This window comes from Centroberyx gerrardi, chromosome 17, assembly GCF_048128805.1.
Source record: "Centroberyx gerrardi isolate f3 chromosome 17, fCenGer3.hap1.cur.20231027, whole genome shotgun sequence".
Lineage (NCBI taxonomy): Eukaryota > Metazoa > Chordata > Actinopteri > Beryciformes > Berycidae > Centroberyx > Centroberyx gerrardi.
Window position 1 is genome coordinate 16,536,987 of NC_136013.1, and position 19,980 is coordinate 16,556,966.

Genomic DNA, 19,980 nt, shown 5'->3' on the forward strand with positions numbered 1-19,980 from the left:
CAAAACTCTATCTCAGTGATGCAAAGATTGCTGAATGGAACCCATGGATAATGTTTTTACATGAATATCTGCCACCTGGTGGAGTCTTTCATCTAAAGTGTGTTGCAGTATCACCACTGCATACAGTTTTAGTGTGGGTGGCCCTGGGGGCAATCAAGCCCCTTACCTTGACAGTGTTAGTGCCATGCTCGACTCAGTGAGCTACAGGACCACATGAAAGTGCAGCATGTGTAAGATAATATTGTGCTAAGGTTAAAATAATAGTTTTGGAAAAGGTCTAAATCCTTGTTTTCACAGTGTAACCAAGGACCTCAAATCATTCCAGGAAAGCATTCTCCAAAAGTAGTCCTCTCCTCTCATGTGGGCTGTTTGATATTACGTCCAGCCACATCATCTTCGGTCACAGTGCGTCTAACATCGGCGAGTTATCAAAGCTGAAAAGGCTCCTTCGAACGCCATTTTCCTTCCCTTACTCCGACTCAAAACGGACACAGGACATTGGAGCCGTTGTGATATTGTGGACTGCCCCCATCTCATGTCAGGTTATACCAGCGGCTACTGTTCCAGTGGTTGTGGACTCCTTTCGTTGTGAGAAACAGCCTTTTAATCTGGTGTCAGGCGAAGTTCAAGATGAGTGAAGCCATGGACATTTGGCAGAAGGCTTTTTTGGAAAGCACACAAACAAGAAATTGAAGTCCCAATAATTCAAGACTTTTTTTCATGATCCACTTGGACCTCCATAGAGGGGGTTCATCAGGCTGGAGGTGGTGGGATGTGTGTGATAGAAACTGACTGAATGGTCAAAAGACGTTGCAAACTTATTCTACAGAAGGCCAAAGTCATTTTGATGCTCGCTAGATATTTGTATGATAATAATGCATCATTGCGGCTACACCTTGTCTGATTATGAATATATTGAAACATCTTTGAAACCAGAAATGTTCCCCAGCGGTGCTTTCGAATAGAGAAAAAAAAATCAACATGTTAAGGGATTCTCTCATTTTGTTATTTTGGAACTGGTATTGTTCTTCACTTACAACAAAGGCTTCCACAAACTGGATTCGGCTCCATTTCACATTTTAACATAATCTACACCATGTGAAAAGCTGACCAGTAAGCCTGGAGAGCTGAACTCAATAGCTAAGGGTTGAAAATGATATTAACTTTTTGTGCGTATGGCGTGACAATGCCGCGTACTTCTACCACTTTCTTTAGCTGCCAGTCAAGATGGTATCATCCCGTTGAAGTGAATGGTGCCTATTCCCCGCTTTTCTTCTTTTTTTTTCACTTTAAGCAACAATCAAGGCAGACAGAAACAATTTTTCCAATTGTCTCTCTGTCCTCATATTGCGGTCTGGCCGGCATAAATGCTCTCATTTCAAACATCACCATCACAAACTAGCAATGTCCGGTGGTTACCTCCTTGGCTGGCTGGGATGGCGCTGGCCCAGGGGATGTTTTGGTTGGTCTGTTTACTGGTTTGTCTGGGTTGTTTTTGGCCGCAGCTTTTTCAATCTTGGCTCACCTTTGTTCTCTCAAAAGCCTAATCTACACTGAAATTCCTGCATTCCCCCTCCGCTCTTCCCCTTTCCTAAGTCCCACCAGCTCCCCAACTGCCTGTTGGACCCCTGGCTTTCCTCTCCTGGCTGCCCCCCCCCCCCCCTCCCCCTCCTCCCTCTCTCCCTCCCACCCTCTCTCCCTCTCTCCCCCCTTTCCTTCCTCCCTGTCGGTGCTGTGCGTGACAGTAGCTCACTGAGAAGTGGAAATGAGACTAGTAAACAATGATTAGCTCCAGAGCCGGGGCAGCCTGGTCTGCCATTGGTCCTGTCTCCGCACAGCGCGCGCCCACCCGCCAGCACATTACATGCAGTGGCATACAGACCCCCCCCCCCCCACACACACACACACACACACACATCCCCCACACCCCCCACACCCCCACCCACCCAACTACCCCCCTCAGCCAGAGTCAGCGCGGGGTCAGGGCCAACCTTTCACAGCCAGGTTACAAGGGATAATCACAGGCAAACACAGCAGCCACACGCAAAACGCACACACACGACCCCCCCCCCCTCCATTCCCCCCTCCCTCCCACACACACACATACACATACACACACTCCCTCCTCTCCTCCTCCTCAGCCGCAAACCTGGCTCTAATTAACGTGATGGGGATGCGAGTGGCCACATGTGTATGAGGAGTAGACTCATAGCGAGGGGTGGGGGGGTGTGTGTGTGTGGGGGGGGGCGCTTAGGGTGTCGTGTTGCACCCAGAAAAGGATTCCCCTATAGGAGAAGAAGGGAGAAGAAACAGTCATCCCCAGTGCAGCAGTGTATTGGAAGACATTGCTATGTCTCTGGTTAACCGAGGAATCATTCTGGAGGCTTTGGTGCTCAGCCACACCGCATTTCTCAAGACAAACAGCTCTTAGGCAGCGCTCTGAACCAGCAAAACTCTCAACATGTGTAAAAGGCTGTTTTAGGACCATTGTTGTTAAAGAATATTAAACAGATAATGCAGTTTCACCCAAGTTACTTTTATTGTTGCTTTTCAGTTTGTTTTCACAGCTTAGGCACTCTGTCCCTCTCCATTACCTTCAGGCCTACTAGTTAAATCTGTTAATTCAGAAATCCTCATGTGTTACATTGTTGGTTGTGAGTGTGTGGTTCTCAGGCTAGTGGCCGTTGACAGAGCAGGTTAGTGAAAGGCTTTCTATCAAATCTTTTGAAGCAGTGAATATTTGATCAAGGGTTGTGGAAACTTCTTCTGTCACATGCAACAACCAATTAAACTTTATGGCAAAATATACAGATATAGTGCATGGTTAATGTTCCACTTGATAAATGAGCAATATGCACTTTACCTGACTTTTACCTGGACTGAATTTACAGCCTGAGAAGACTTGACAAAATTGAAAAATAAACTTTGTAATTCTCCAACCTTGACCTTTCTCATTTGTTTTATTACCGCATCAAAAATAGTTCTCTCCACCCTAAGCGTAACACTTATTCCCTTCCATGTTTTGCCAATTTATGAAACATATAAGTAATAATAATAAATGTGTATGCCTAATGTAAATGTTTTATGCATGTTTACATTTCTGCAAAGATCCCAGCAGCATTTTTAACAATTCCTTCATGGAGAGCTAATGTCTAATATCAGCTGTGGAAATAACAAATAAAAAAACAAATTTTTAGAGGTCAATTAGTTATCATTTTCAACGACTCACCCCCATCCTCCCCAGTTCCCCACCCCTCCTCCCCTTCTCCTCTCCTGCTGATAACGAGTGACTGCGCCTGTGTGGTACTGAAGTTTCTGTCCCTCTGACTTAGTGCCGCACTTCGGAAATGTTTTAGTACCTTCAATTAGGGTCATTACCTCCCTGCAAAAATAAACTTCACAGTTGGTGGGAAAACAAGAAACACAAATTTTGTCTTCGGCACAGAGGAGGAAAACGTTTCGCCTTTGGGAGCTGAAATCAGTCTTTGAACTGAACGTTTAATAGAATCAACAGAACAGTGATTTCCACAAGGAGTAAACCTTACTTTGTGATGAATGCCGAGGACATGGTGGAAGTTGACCATCTCTTTACAACGTGAATATGCAAAGGGAAACTTATGGTATACAGTGTGAAATCATACTGTATTTTTCTACATTTCCCACAGGTATCTATCTATCTATCTATCTATCTATCTATCTATCTATCTATCTGTCTGAGAGGGAATTTATGAACAGTGTGGAAGGAATCGAGCCCAAAACCCTGAACTCATATTTACCAAGATTTTGTAACCATGTAAATATGGAACTTGTTATTTGCTATATGAGTTATTGTTGTGTGAATTGAAATATAACCAAGATTTGGCCTCAAATTTAGCTTTGCGTGTCATCACTTCAGAACATTACAGATTACACAGGACATTTCTTTTTTCTGATTTCCCCTTCACTTCTGAGGAGTGTAGCTTGAAAGCAGAGGAGAGCCACTTCTTATGAGGCACCTGAAGTCTGCTATGATATTATGCAGTCTGAAGTCTGCTATGATATTATGCAGTCTGAAGTCTGCTATGCAAAAGTGCAGTTTAGGTTTTGCGAAAACTGGAAGAGATGCTGTAGCACTCTCAAATTCAAGTATCAATATTTGATGGGTTGTGCAAGCTGAATTATTGTGCTCACTTTTTGTTGTATGAGCACTCAACTCAAATTAGTCTGCTGCCTTCAGAAGTCTGCAGATGATGATTCATTTCAAAAAAGAAAAGCAGCTTCAATTCTAATTTGATATATCACTATTATATTCCTACAGGAAGTTTCAATGTGTCTGTGGTACTCAGTACTGAGTTTATGGGGATCTTATAGTACTTGATGGTATTTTTTCATCTCCCAATCTCCTATCACTACAGGATTTTCTGTTGTGATATTTTTTTTTTAGTTAATAGCTCCATGAATTTAAACAAATTTAATAGTTTGTTTGTCTGTAATTTGTACAGTATCCCTCTAAAATGTAGTGTGGCATTGCTACAGTTCTTTTTCGTATAAGTGTTAATTCTGAATATTATAAATACACAGAATTTTGTGACAAAGTTGTATAAATCGCATGATTTTAGTTTGTCAAAGAGTGCAACGTTTAGGAGCGATACAGTATAAAATGTGGTCAGTTGAAGCGTCAGGGGATTTGGAGTCGGGTATGTGGTGCGCAACTTTCACTCAACTTTATGTTCCGCACGCACATTTGTTTTGAAGCACAGTGGGACATAATGCAGATTTCAGACAGTACGTTTTAATGAAAAAGTAACAAAACGAACCTCAGTTCAAACTTCCAGGGTTTGTTTGATTAAAAAGGAAGAATCACAGGAAAATCCTGGGAATTTAAGAATGACAAGATTGGTTTTCAAGATCACTGAGTGGCATAAATAGGTATTTAGGCCTATTTTTAAACACATGGTACGATATAACATATAGATAACGTTTTGCTATATTGAGTGACTACAACCTTACTTACAGACAATTTAAATTTACCTCATAGACTGCTTTTATCTCTTGACCAAACGTGCCAACTAACTTTTACGCAGATCAAAGGCATCTCTTTTGTTGTAAACAGCAACTAAATAAATGAACAATTTTACGTTCACGTTACAAAAATGTAATTAGGTCCAAATAGACGTTATTGTAACAAAACAAAGTTAATCTGGAGCTGAACAAACCGTAAGCAACGCTTTCTAGCCAAAGTGCGCCCGCTGAGTCTTCTGCAGCCAACAAAGAAACCACATTAGAAAGATGAACGGCTATACTTTCAAATGTGCAAATATTGCCAGTCTTCCAATTAGTAAAACAAATTGGCTCGACACGTTTCCTACTGAATCGGTCACCAGTTGCTGAATGTCTCCCTGGTGTGGACGGCAGTCGTTCACGCTGCACGCTCACGGTGTCCGACATCTCTCACAAGTGCGCGCCTCCAAGTCCGACAGCAGAGAGATAATATAGTGGGGTCTGCAGGGCTACCACAATGGGAGGAGTATGAAAGTTATCCTGAGCCCTGCCCACCAACTGCAAACATATAAGACGCTGTAGTGAAGCAAAAGCAGGCACTAAAGCCTTAAATCTTGCTGAAAAGACTGACTAAAGGCAAAAACTTCATCCTAACTCACTACATTTATGAATTAATTTCCTTGGAGTTTTGAAATTATAACTATGGCCTCACTGGCATTTGATTAACTTTTTTGAAATATTTTTTCTCATCTGATATGGATATAGAAGAGCATTATTAAAGTTTTTTTTTTCTCTCAAAAGTAACCATAGAACAGAATTTGCTGAGAAGTGAAGACAATTTTTTTCCTTTTTTGAGGAACAAGTGTGCAGCAGATCTGTCACAATGGCACTGGACACCGAGTTTGGTGTGAAGGGCAGCAGCATCATCAGGGAATGGAGCGGACAGGTCCAGCCTGCTCTGGTTGCCTCGTTTGTTTTCCTCTTCTGTCTGGAAGCCTGTCTGTGGGTCAGGAACCTCAGGCTCAAGAGAAGACTGCCAGGACCCTTTGCCTGGCCCGTGGTGGGCAATGCCATGCAGCTGGGCCAAATGCCTCACATCACCTTCGCCAAGCTAGCCAAGAAATACGGCAATGTGTATCAGATACGACTTGGCTGCAATGACATTGTGGTTCTCAATGGAGACAGGGCGATACGTCAGGCTCTGGTGCTGCACAGCACAGAGTTTGCAGGCAGACCAAACTTTGTGTCTTTTCAGTCTGTCTCAGGAGGCAGGAGTATGACATTTAGCAATTACAGCAAACAGTGGAAAATGCACAGGAAAATTGCACAATCTAGTATCAGAGCCTTTTCCTCTGCAAACAGCCAGACCAAAAAAGTCTTTGAGCAACATGTTACGGCTGAGGCTATGGAACTGGTGCAGATATTTTTGCGCCAGAGCACTGATGGACGGTATTTTGATCCCTCTCATGAATTTACAGTAGCTGCTGCTAATGTGATTTGTGCTCTGTGCTTCGGGAAGCGATACGGACATGATGACTTGGAGTTCAGGACCCTGTTAAAAAGGGTGGACAAGTTTGGAGAAACAGTAGGCGCTGGCAGCTTGGTGGATGTCATGCCCTGGCTTCAGTCCTTCCCTAATCCGGTCCGCAGCGTCTATGAAAACTTCAAACACATCAATGAGGAGTTTTTTGCCTTTGTGAAAGATAAAGTGGTGCAACATAGAGAGACCTTCAACCCTGACGTGACACGGGACATGAGTGATGCCTTTATCAACGTGATCGAGCACGGGAAGGACAATGGACTGACCAAAGACTTTGTTGAAGGAACAGTCACAGATCTAATTGGAGCAGGTCAAGACACAATGTCAACCGTTTTGCAATGGATTCTGCTGCTGCTGGTCAAACACCCTGACATCCAAGTCAAACTACAGGAACTTATAGACAAAGTAGTTGGCCAAGACAGGCTGCCGTCAATCGAGGACAGAAGCAGCTTGGCCTACCTGGATGCCTTCATCTATGAGACCATGCGCTTTACCAGCTTCGTCCCCGTCACCATCCCCCACTCCACAACCTCGGATGTCACTATCGAGGGTCTCCACATCCCCAAAGACACAGTGGTCTTCATCAACCAGTGGTCCGTCAACCATGACCCTCTAAAGTGGAAGGACCCACATATCTTCAACCCCTTGCGCTTCCTCGATGAAAACGGAGCCCTCGATAAAGACATAACCAACAGTGTCATGATCTTTTCAACAGGTAAAAGGCGATGCATCGGTGACCAGCTTGCCAAGGTGCAAATCTTCTTATTTACAGCGGTGTTGCTGCACCAGTGTAGCTTTGAGAGCAACCCCTCTGAGCCCCTCACTCTTGACTGTTCCTATGGGCTTACACTGAAGCCTCTCCAATGCAGTATCAGTGTTAAGCTCAGGGGCAAGCTGCTTGGCTTGGTCTCCCCAGCATGAACACCTTCTCCCAATACTGTGACTCAAGGCCAGCAAAGACTAATCACTTCCCCACCAATGACATTTAACAGTGAGTATCAGTAAAACTGCACTAAATGCTGTTGTTGTAACTTTTTCATATTTAATATTTAATGAATATCTAAACACAGTCTATTATGTTTGAAATGTTGTTGATGCAGGGTTGAGAATATGTAAAAATGTATGAATATGAAATAAATGTTAGCTATAGCTAGAATTCAACAAGGCAGAATTAAAAGCTTGTGGACTGTTGGAATCAATGCTAATAATATTCAATTTCTGGTTCACAAAATACTAATAAGTATGACGTGCAGGAATTAGCAATATCCCTGAAATGTCAATACAAACGAATATAACTGTATACAAAATGCTTGTGAATACTTGTGAATGTTATGAGGTCACTTGAATACGTATTTTTCTTTCTTCAGTGTAATGGTGTAAGAATATATTTAGCCTTTGCCACATAAAGCAGTTACAAAGTATTTTTATAGTTACATATTTCAGGTATGACAATAATTTTAAAGAAATGTAATCCATGTCACTATCTACTGTACTCAAAGCATATCAACACATTAAATATATTGATGGAAGGAAACAAATGCTGGAGTGGTTGAGAAGCCGGGAAACGAGGAGGAAGTCTTTCATCAAGTAAAGTCTCTTCAACAACGTTCCAAAGACTTGAGATGAAGGAGAGATCTCACAGGAGTCTGGAAGTACACAAGGTTGACTGTGTTGGTGAAAGCATGGACCGTGAACACTTCACTAACTTTGTTATATCCAGGGTTCAGTTTTACTGTATAAGCACTGCAGCTAAAAATCTATATATCATACACACAAAGTCTCACCAGTAAAACCAGTACAAAAGTGCAGCACAAATAAATCTTTCTCACTTTTCACTCACAAGGCATTCTCATAAACTTGTTTGTTTACAAAGCAAGATTTTCAAAGCTACATGGATGTCACTTCACACCTCTAAGAGTCTGCATTCAGGAATTGACGTTGTAATGTCCTAAAGATGTGTCTCTCTCAAGGCAACAAACTCAACTACAGCAGGCCTTGAATGTTCAGGCAAAGATTCATCATATGGAATATGTTGTTATTAGATTGTTTGCTCTATATGATTGGAAAAATAAGCTATATCTGAAATGAATAAAGTGAACTGTCAATGGTCAGTAATAATCATGACTCAAGTCTGGGTCTCTCTGAGTCTGTGTTATGTTTCAGTAGCATTTGTCTTCATATCAGTTACACTACACCAGACAACCCTTTGTTACACATTGTTTATGAGTTTGATTTGAAGTGCCTCAAACCAATATATCATGCAGCAAGATAGTCACAGCATGTTACACTGCAATTATTAAAATTATTTAACACAACAAAGAAGATAAGTCAGGTTTTTGTGGTAGGATGAAACACTAAAGATACCCACTGTAATGTGGTAATCAAGTAGCAAAGTAGTCTTTAAGCACTTTTTCAATGACAAAGGTTGGGGTTAGGATTAAGGTTAGAGTTAGGGTTAGCTAAAATCTGATGACACCTCAACCTGCTAAGCTACCCGAGCTTCTCTGGGTACAATACAAACTGATTACTCAGTCTTAACTGCCTTATTTACCCATTGTCAGAGCTGTCAGAGATGTGCCAACTGTGTGACATCTGCTTGGGTCTGGCAACATGGTGGTTAAAATGTCTATTTCTGTTCATCATTATTACTCATTGTTATATAAATAGAAAGTTCTATAATACTGGAATTGTGGCTGAACATCACTGAAACCCAAGCTGATGGGTTTTTTTAAGTTCTTTGTTTCGTTGCACAAACAGCCATATAAGATTTATTGCTAGAGTACTTGGTTCTGAATTCTGTTTAAAACTATTTTGATACAGCCACAACCCTAACAGCTACATTATCTCAGGGACTTTGTTTAAACGGCTATTATGCCAACAATAACTCTGTGTATATATATATTTTATGGAGCATAATAAAGTGTGCTGTTTGCATCTGTTTAGTCTTCTGATCTGAAACCCAGAGCTTTCATGGTCATATCTCAGAGCCTATTCCTATATGATTATAATTAACAGCTTGGCTGAAAATAACAGACACAAAATCATGTTTAAAACAACCAAACAACCATGGAAAATCTCTATAGGAAAGTTTGAATAGTAAATGCATTTTTTTTTTATTTATCTATCTTACCTCATATAAAGAGTGCCACTTTCATACAATAAGTTAAATATAACAAGTCAATGTATGACTCCATTATATGATACCCATCTCATTTAAATTCAGATCAGACCGTCAAAGTGCATGTCATTTTTCTATTTTTACTAATTTATACTTGATATTTATTGACAAATAACTTTTAGGCCTCTCTGTCATATTCTTTGGCAACAAAACTCCAAATCTCCTTTACTTTTTGGCAACAGGGTCTATTAAGTAGCTGCTCTCCTCCTCTCCCCCTTTTCCTACAACTGACACTGCTGGAACGAGGCCTGAGGAATAGGACTCTAGGGTCTACAGGCTGTGTTCATAATGGGAGGGGAGAGATAATAAAAAACCTGAGTCGCTGACCCCTCCCACCATAGAGATACTTATAAGCGAGGGTGTTAAGGCTTGAATCTGCATTCTTCTAAAGTGGTCATCTGAAGACACGCTGCACCACCGCTATCCACTCAACCTGATCGAGCCCTCCTCACTAGCTAGCGTGGAGGAGGGGTGAGACAGCGTGTGAGAGGTGCTTGAAATCTTATGGCACGGATTTATTTTTTCAGAGTCTGATTATAACTTAGGACGACTAGAAAACATACAGAATTTGCATTTGAATGTATGTAGAGAGGAACCACTTGAAACGCTCTCTTCTCAGGAATAGCTCATGTAAAATCAAGTGAAAATTGTCTTTCCATTGGACGCGGTGGATGATAGAAAAACGACAGGATAACACAATGACGCAACTGGACACTGAGTTTGGTGTGAAGGGCAGCAGCATCATCAGGGAATGGAGCGGACAGGTCCAGCCTGCTCTGGTTGCCTCGTTTGTTTTCCTCTTCTGTCTGGAAGCCTGTCTCTGGGTCAGGAACCTCAGGCTCAAGAGAAGACTGCCAGGACCCTTTGCCTGGCCCGTGGTGGGCAATGCCATGCAGCTGGGCCAAATGCCTCACATCACCTTCGCCAAGCTAGCCAAAAAATATGGTAATGTGTACCAGATACGGCTAGGTTGCAGTGATATTGTGGTTCTCAATGGAGACAGGGCGATACGTCAGGCTCTGGTGCTGCACAGCACAGAGTTTGCAGGCAGACCAAACTTTGTGTCTTTTCAGTCTGTATCTGGAGGAAACAGTATGAGTTTTACTAATTACAGCAAACAGTGGAAGATGCACAGGAAAATTGCTCAATCAACAATCAGAGCCTTCTCATCTGCCAACAGTCAGACCAAAAAAGCTTTTGAGCAGCACATTGTGGCTGAAGCCACAGAACTAGTTGAGTTTTTCCTTAAACTCAGTGCTCAGGGCCAGTATTTCAACCCCGGTCATGAGCTGACAGTAGCTGCGGCTAATGTGATTTGTGCCTTATGCTTTGGAAAACGTTATGGACGTGATGATGCTGAGTTTAGAGCCTTGTTAATGAAGGTGGACAAGTTTGGAGAGACAGTAGGGGCTGGCAGCTTGGTGGACGTCATGCCCTGGCTTCAATCCTTCCCCAATCCAGTCCGCAATGTGTTCAAGAACTTCAAAGACCTAAATCATGAGTTCTATTGCTTTGTCAGGAACAAGGTGGAGGAGCACAGAGAGACCTTTGATCCAGAGGTAACCCGGGACATGAGTGATGCCATCATTGGGGTGATTGACAAGGCTGACAGTGACATTGGGCTGACCGAAGCGCATACAGAGGGGACTGTGGCAGATCTGATTGGCGCAGGTCTGGACACCATCTCCACTGCCCTTCACTGGATTCTCCTTCTGCTGGCTAAACACCCCGAAATCCAAACCAAACTCCAGGAACTTATTGATAAAGTGGTGGGGCGTGACAGACTGCCATCTGTCGAGGACAGAAGCAGCTTGGCCTACCTGGATGCCTTCATCTATGAGACCATGCGCTTCACCAGCTTCGTCCCCGTCACCATCCCCCACTCCACAACCTCGGATGTCACTATCGAAGGTCTCCACATCCCCAAAGACACAGTGGTCTTCATCAACCAGTGGTCCGTCAACCATGACCCTCTAAACTGGACGGACCCACATATCTTCGACCCCTCGCGCTTCCTCGATGAAAATGGCTCCATAAACAAGGATCTTACCAGCAATGTGATGATCTTCTCAGCGGGGAAGAGACGGTGTATTGGGGACCAGATTGCCAAAGTAGAGATCTTTTTGTTCTTTGCGATTCTACTCCACCAATGTAGCTTTGAGAAAAATCCCAGTCAGGACCTGTCTTTAAACTGTTCCTATGGTTTAACACTGAAGCCTTTAGACTACAAGATCTCTGCCAAACTCAGAGGAGAATTACTTAACGGCCCATAAAAAGCCTTTTGATTTCTGCTGTATTTTTTAGTTCTCCCACTAAAGAACAGCAATGCACTATAAGGTATGTGTCCCAAAGTAAATATTGTTATGTAATAAGCTATTTTATCCCTCTTGGAAATACATTTCAATTTGTGCTCAATTATGATCAAATGATATGCTTTCTGACTTCTGCTGACATTTGAAATTTTGACCAAAGACACTGCTTTGTAATTTCACTCGGTCCCAAAATATCTGGCGGTTCATGTATAAAAAGTTAATTCTCTATGAATTCCATTAGAAACTGAAAGCATGTGAGTCATATCTGAACTGTTTGAGCAATTCTATTCTGAAACTCTGAACTCTGAAAATGCTGTCACAGAAGAATTCGATGAGCCCGATAAGTGACTGAGAAAACCCAAATATATCTGTACAGACTGTGCCACATTATGTAAGAAATAGAAAAATATAGTGAAAGCTGTGATGTGGTGGCCCAAAACCACAGTTCATAATAAACCTTAAGTCTGTATTGTTATTTATATGAGGGTATTTAGTTTAGCCACCCCAAATTGGAATATAAACTGGTGGTCACGAATAAATTTCACTGTAAGTGTTTTGTTTTTTTCACTGATGGGGAGGAATCATGTGTTAGCTGTTTGGCCCCCATTGAATAATATGAACAATTATTTATCCTACCACTCATTTATATTTGTATGTATTGAACATTTTTGTGTTTAAAGTTAATTCAAATACAGGGTGCAATTCATCTAAATTAATGTACTCTTAATCATGTATGGTGATATTTCTGTATGTGTTCATGTCATGTGGACGTTGTTTCAAACGTAATTCAATTATCTGTTATACTGCATTATTTCCTTAGTACACTTAATACATCATTGTACAACATGCTTTATAAGGCATACCACATTGTCTAAATGATAAGTTGTATACAATAGCTACATAATTTTTGCTAATGAAAGTGACTCTTGATGAATGTACACTGTAATATAGTATGTACTGTACAGTTTGACTGAGGCACTTGTACAATAAACATTTATATTGATTTATAGCGGCATCTGTGGAATATATCAGTCACAGGGTTAGTGCATGCTCCTGTTCTCCGCCCCTACTACGCAGACTCTGACTCACTACATCAGTACAGCACAGTCTACACAGACAGTAAGCAGCCACAAACTTCACTCATCAATATTTCACATGGGTCACTCTGTACTTCTGACTGCCCTGTCATTTATTTCTTAACATACATCCAGATTCAGCGGAGTCAGTACCAACTCCCATTTAACAAACTCAGTGAGCAGTGAGCGGCTTGTCATCCATCTCATTGACATCATTACAACTAATGAAAGAAATATGAAATATGAAACATCAACATTTTGGCATTAGACTCTATATTACTCCAGAGCCTGCATATTCAGTGCCACAGGCTTTTAATGACAATCATGTGGGATTTCTCTCTGTTCCAAGAAATCCAGTCAAGCAATCCAACTAAAATTATCCATGCTGACTGAGGTGATAACACCTTCCATTCTCCTCTTCTTAGTTTAAAACACAGACAACACACTATACTCCACATTTATCCTTATTGCAAGTATAAATATTATTTTAAGTGTGGGTTAGCAGCTTATCGTTTCCATCCCTGCTCTTCCCTTTATCCGCCCCCCCTCCTTGTTCCTTGGGTGTATGTGTTGCCTCTCTGAGCTGCCCTGTGCTGCTGGGCTCCGGTCCAGAGCCTACCTGCCGACATGCAGGAGCGGCACTGTGGGCGAACTCTGAGGGAGGCTTGTTTTCACTGAGGTTAATGCAGAGCAGGCTGGAGACGTCCTGTTCCAGTCTCTCTCTCTACTCTGACACCACAAGGACCTTAGCGGGGCTGGGGGGGCGGTGGAGGGCAGCAGAATGAGCCACCTCACCTCCCCCCTTTACCGCCACCCCTTCCCAGCACAGCCACTGCTGAAAGACTCCCTTTCACCGCGAGTCACTAGCTCTTCCCTCCACACACCCCCCCAGGCCCTAGACTTGCCGAGTTTTACTTCTGACAGGAAAAGGAAAACAAAACGTGTACCGGCCGACGGTTTTTAAACTCGGGGGTTATTCACATTTTGCACGTACACAGAGCCACAGAGTGACCTCCCACCCGGTTCTCCCTCCGACCGCTCTCTGCTACCAGCAGACACAACTCAGCCCTCTTTCTCTGCGAGACGTTTGACAGGCAAGCTACAATCGCTGTTTGTTAGATGGAGTTGTAACCATAGTGAGGTAGAGTTACTTGGAAGCAATTGGGGAGAGGAGGCAGACAAATGCAATTCTCCAGAAAATCTGTTCCCCTGTCCGGTGCCATCTGCTGAAATACAGCGGAACATTGTGTCTGAGCATTGGCTGGAAACAGCCTGCTGTTTTTATTCAGCCAGTCTTTCCTACAACACCATCCTGAACACCAACAGACTGACCACAGCTACACTCCAAATCCAGAATGTGACAGACACATAACACACTACTTTGCGTGTCCTCCAACCTGACCCAAAGCAATAGCGATGCAGATCATCAATCATTCTCTTGGAAAAAATCTATTAAATGAAAATAACCCACTAAACATCTTGCTTTAAGTATTAAGTATAACTAGCATTTGGGGGAAAAGACAAGCCCATGTAAAATGACTATGAACCAACTTTTTCCCGAAGAGCACACTGCACAAAGGTGACATTTTCAAAAGTCAAGTAACCAAGGTTGCTCAGAGTTCGAGAAATATCCAACACAAGCCCCATCTCTCCACATATTTAGTGTGCATATACTAGGATATTCTCATTATAAGAGGTGATCCAGTTTATATAAACACTGAACTCTGCCTAATAGGTTATCTGGCTGTGGTAGCTGGACCCAAACAGGAGAACGACAGCTTCTGCCTGTCACTTTAATAACCCTGATCCCTTAACAGATGCTCCATGTCTTAAAAGACTGTCACTCTGTCATCAGAGCACTTTGCAACATACAAAGAACTTAATTGTGTCCAATCCAAAATGGAAAGAGTTTGCATTCCAATTCAATGTAATGTATTCCAGAGTTTGTCTGTGATGTTCCATTGGGTCCTTTGGTTAGCCCAAAAATATGTTTCCCCTCTTTTGAAAACCCCCTCTGGAATTATGTCATGGCCATAAACATTGAGCAGGACTTACAATATTGTTCCAGTTGACATTACAATCAAGTGTTGTGCCACCTTCAAGTCTGTGATGCCCTGCTATAGACAATATGTATTTAAACAGATTACTGATGTAGAGCCCAAAAATTAGTGAACCTTCACATTGCGTTTTGGAATATAACCTGACGCAAGCGTCATAAAGACATGTGAAGTGACCCTTTTCAATAAACAATTACCCAACTCATTATTATAGGGTGGGACGTTCAGTGCCTGTTGTTTTGTCCATGCTAGGGTTGTGTTTTGGAGCGGTGGCAACACAAGGACCTTTGATATAAAATAACACAATGTGCAATTCCATTCACCACATTTCTTTCCATATAACAAACAATTATTTTCAGGAAGTGGAGTCGGAAGTGATCCGCGTTGGTCATTATGAGCAAACTGCAAGCATGTGGTTTTTGTTCATGGTTGGGTGCTTTGGATCTATCTTCACATCACACTCTAGACACACATAGACACACACATGAGCACACGCAGTTTAGGTGGTGCTTTTTGTTTGATTCAGAAACTGTGAGTTAGTCCTGCCTGTTTTCAGGTGTACCTTGACTCCTCTAGTCTCCCAGTCCTTTACATCACTAAGACCCATACAGAGGGTAGAGGTCATGTCAGAATTTACAACAGACTTCCCACATTTTCCTGTGTGCATTGCGGCACAGTGATGTGGCTAAGAAGCTTATGCCAACAGACCGCAATGGGACCATTCACATTCCTCAGTGTCCCTATGTCTAACCAGCTGTACTTCCTTACCTCCCATACAGAAGACCAGGACCTGGCCAGGTTTAACCCCAGCAAACACAAAGACTCCTTCTTTACTTGCCAAACATAGAAAACAAATTAGGTTACTACGTCTCTTAGAAATAATGTGATACTTCTTCCTTTGATGGTGTCATCTTATGATAAATCAGTCCTGGTGGAGCCTCAGAGTGTGGGATTCTTTCAGACTCTTCCCTGTAGGTCCAGCACCCTCAGGAGGCCATAAAACTTCAGCAGTGTCAGAGATAGTGGTGTCAAAGAGTCTCTGTGGACCTCCGCTGCTCAGACACAAACACTCCACTGGCACCACTCTGGAGCGCCCCAGATGGGGCCGACGTCCAGAGGCAGATAGAAGTGTCTTTGAGAAGCAGACAAATCTCTTATGTTTTGAAAAGGGAGAAAATAAATTGCATTATTGCTCTGTATATTTTTTCAAGTAACAAGAGAAGGTTGGAAGCGCTCAGCAGTGCGATATCCCACGTACGAGGGAGACAGAGAAGGAGAATGACAGCCTTGCAGATAACGGCTACTTTTAACAAAATAAACATTTAATGACTTAACTGAATTAAAATGTTCTTCCAGAATAAAAAAAACAATAGCCTGGATTGTTTAATCCTTCAAAACAAATCACTCACACTCCATAGTGTGTTCCATAGTGTAGTTTTCTTCACAAATCGGCATAAGATAACAGGAAGGAACCTGATATTTGTAAAGTATTGTTTTGCTGAATAGTGGATAGACCTTTCCGCCATTTTAAACGCCTTTTAAACATTTAACCTTTAAACATTTAACATGGTGGCCTGTGCTCTGTACAAACAGAGAGAGCAAGTAGGGGATGGCACATGCCCAGCCATGTCCTCTTGGCAAGAAACATACTGTTTAGCTTCAATGCACGCATGACAGCTAATCATAGAATTAGGCCTAGTGGACAAACTGGCCTATTACCATGGCGATGCAAGGGCCAGATGTAAAAAAAAAATACAAAAAAAATAGGCCACGGCTTGGTAAGCATGGCAAAACATAACAAAATAAACACTGAAGGATCAGAGAACATGTTTGAACTCAACGGAAAACCATTAGACTATTAGAGTTACAGCATTCGTGCTTTTCCAAAAGAGTGTGTCATGCTGTATTGAGGCAGCTGTCGTCTTGTTAACTGAAAATATTTTTTTAAATTGAGATGTGCCTTCTTATGTTTCATTCCACCCAAAAAGAGAACATAATGGCCAATCACAATTGAAACAATCAACTCTGATTTTATTACAGCTGGTGCCTCATTATAAGAAATGCATTCAGTTGTGTAACAACAAAAGGTTAATCTCAAACTGAGCAGCCTGAGTCTATGCCAGTCTGAAAGTCTGCGCCTGTGGTCTGTAACAGTGGCATGGCATTGTGCATGGGCCAGAGCCAGGGCATTCATCTGAATCCATGTGGAATATGTAATGTTTTACAATCATTGGTAAGCATGAAAAGGCAACATGTCACTATCGTGGACATCAAGGCCAGCTGAAATGCGGTCTTTCAGATCCACTGTTTCAGAGAAACAATATAAGAGAAACGGTGCGAAGCGGGATTGTTTTCCTCTAATTGTCAGTATTCATGAGAAATGAATAAAGAAGAGGGAGTAATTACCCGGCATCTATCACAACTCCTCTCAGTTTTACAGTGTCTATATTTGGAGTCTGAGCCGATGCATTGGGGTAAGAAATATGTTGTAACCGTCTCCCCAACACAAAGATGCCACATGCTCCTGAGTCAAACAAATGACCCGAGTCCCCGCTCTCCGCTGCAGCAGAACCCCTCTCCTCCCCGCCGTCCCACTTCAAGCCCTCTTCTTGGCCATGCTTAAAGCCAGACCAAAACAATTTAGCAATAAGCTATTTGTGTTCGGGATTCATTTTCAGTTGTTTTTACATTCTCCTTTTGTAGTGGGCTCTGATTGCCCCTGTCAGAGCTTCCCGCTCACGGAGAGAATAACCGTTTGCTGGAGCTGACCACTCTGAAAATACTTTGCTCTGTTACTTGGAACTTCTCTAGACTTGGAACATATAGGCTTGTTGACAGTGTGTGACATGCGATATTTCGGGTCCTGTTGACCCTAAATGACAATTTTCGCATAGTCTCATATTGTGCCTGTATTTAGGGGGTTCACTTGCTCCAAGAGAGAGTAAAAGCACAGTAACTTTTCATGCAAAGGCAAATTGTGGAGTGCACAAGCGGTGAAGAGAGTATTTTGGTTCAAAGATTTTAAGTACGCTATATATAAATTTCAAATCATGGCAAGCATGCTCACAAGATCAGAAACTCTTGGTTTAGCTTTCCATCTTGTCACTAGGTTTTGATTCACATTTGTTTTGCAAACACCAACTCCCCTGCGGAACAGGAACAGCTACCGGTCTGATTAAAAATTTAGTATCAACATTTGGTTGATGCAGCTGATGGATATTTGTGCCACATCAGCAGGAGTCAATACCTGGAGTTGAATTCCTTTCATAGGCAGGCGAACACACACACACAGACACAAACAGACACACTAGAACACAATGCGGCCCATGCTTTATTCAGGATTACTCATTAGCCTCATGACAACACACTGGGTAGCAGTGGGAGCCTTGCTTACACTGACAAGCAGGTGAGGTCAACACGCATCTATCAGTGTGTTTGTCTCTCTTTCTGACAGTGTGTACATCGGCCTGACTCAGTTCTCTCTGAAACCATTCCTTCACTGAATCTGCTGATGTCATGTGAGTGTGTGGGCGTTGATGCCATGTCTCTGTGAGTCTGCACCGCGTTAGCTAGCTGCCGGTTTGATGTAGGGTCAGTGAGCTACAGTGCAGCACGTCCGGTGGAGCCTGCGTGGGGCTCCATGCAGTAAGCAGGCGTCGGAGCGGGCGCAGGGGGCCGCCTCGGGACAGAGAGAGGTCCCGGAAGACTCCTTGAGCTGGAGCGGAGGTGCGGATCGTAAAGAATAACACTGTGGGGATGAAGGGCGCTTAAGGAAATGCTGGGGCTAACGCAGGGTTCCGGAGACACCGTTTACTCAGCCTGCCGGCATTAGAGGACTTGGCCTGCGGTTCCTCTCCCCCGGCGTAAGGAGCCATGCTCGGTGCAGCAGAGGGAAAGAATGAGCTGCTAAGGAGGAGAGGACACAGAAGCTGATCATGTTCTAATTGTTTATGCAGAGGAATGGTTTCAACCGACTATTCCAGAAAGAAATTGATTTGGGATGTCTAAGTCATGGGTTGGCAATATTTTCGATTTGTAAAATAGGGGGATTTTCTGCATACCAGTACTTCAGCTCCAGCTTGCACATTAATGGATACTTGGAGAAAGCCATAAGTTTACTGGAGTGTAAAGCCATGCAATGTGACTGATGACAACAAATACCTATTACAGCATTAAATCTTTGCTGGGTGATCTCATAGCGTTACGTAAGAGAGCAGTGCCCGTGCCAGACCCTGAGATAGAGTGCATGGGAGACATTCAGGTGCATGCTGCTGAGCACGCAGCTCTCTCCCTGCCTGCCATACTTGGAAATAGTTGGCTGAGTTTGCTCAACTTGATTACCCCAACAACAATCCCAAGCCAAAACTTTAAATGAGGGTGGGTAGTTATGGTCCATTTTTGATATAATCATAGCTTTCATGTGTACAATATAATAAATGAAATCGAAAAATTCAAGAAACAGTTCAAAACCGCTCAAATCACTAAAGTACCTACAAGACTACACATCAGTAGCTCCTGGTGATTACATAATGGTCCAGTTTAGGCAGAGAAGGAGTTAACACATCTGCAGAGAGCTAGCTCTCTCTGAACCATAGTGACTGTGGGACCTCTCACATGGCGCTGCAGCGCAGCCTTCAAATACAATTACTGGTTCGTGCAAATTGCAGCCGCTTACCCAAGCTCTTACCCACTAAAATCACTTCAAAAATATCTGATCCTGACCATTTTAGATTAAGATAAATGACTTGTTTCAGAGTCGCAATAATGTGATGGAGGATTAATTATGATTTTCCTCTCATTACTCTGGTGGTCCGACAATGTGAACTAGAAAAGGGAA

The 19,980-nt window shown here is 42.7% G+C and overlaps 1 protein-coding gene and 1 pseudogene across 1 annotated transcript; both read left to right on the forward strand.

Annotated features, from left to right (window-relative positions):
* The first annotated feature begins 5,610 nt into the window (after window positions 1–5,610).
* Window positions 5,611–8,664, forward strand: LOC139912135 (cytochrome P450 1B1). Its single transcript, XM_078289531.1, has one exon. It carries the CDS (start codon window positions 5,864–5,866, stop codon window positions 7,439–7,441), a length of 1,578 nt encoding a protein of 525 aa, XP_078145657.1. The 5' UTR covers window positions 5,611–5,863; the 3' UTR covers window positions 7,442–8,664.
* Window positions 8,665–10,253: 1,589 nt separating this feature from the next.
* Window positions 10,254–12,983, forward strand: LOC139911814 (cytochrome P450 1B1 pseudogene; annotated as a pseudogene).
* Window positions 12,984–19,980: the final 6,997 nt, after the last annotated feature.

Coding starts and splice junctions, on each gene's coding strand:
- LOC139912135 (XM_078289531.1), top strand. CDS start 5,864: ATGGCACTGGACACCGAGTTTGGTGTGAAGGGCAGCAGCATCATCAGG.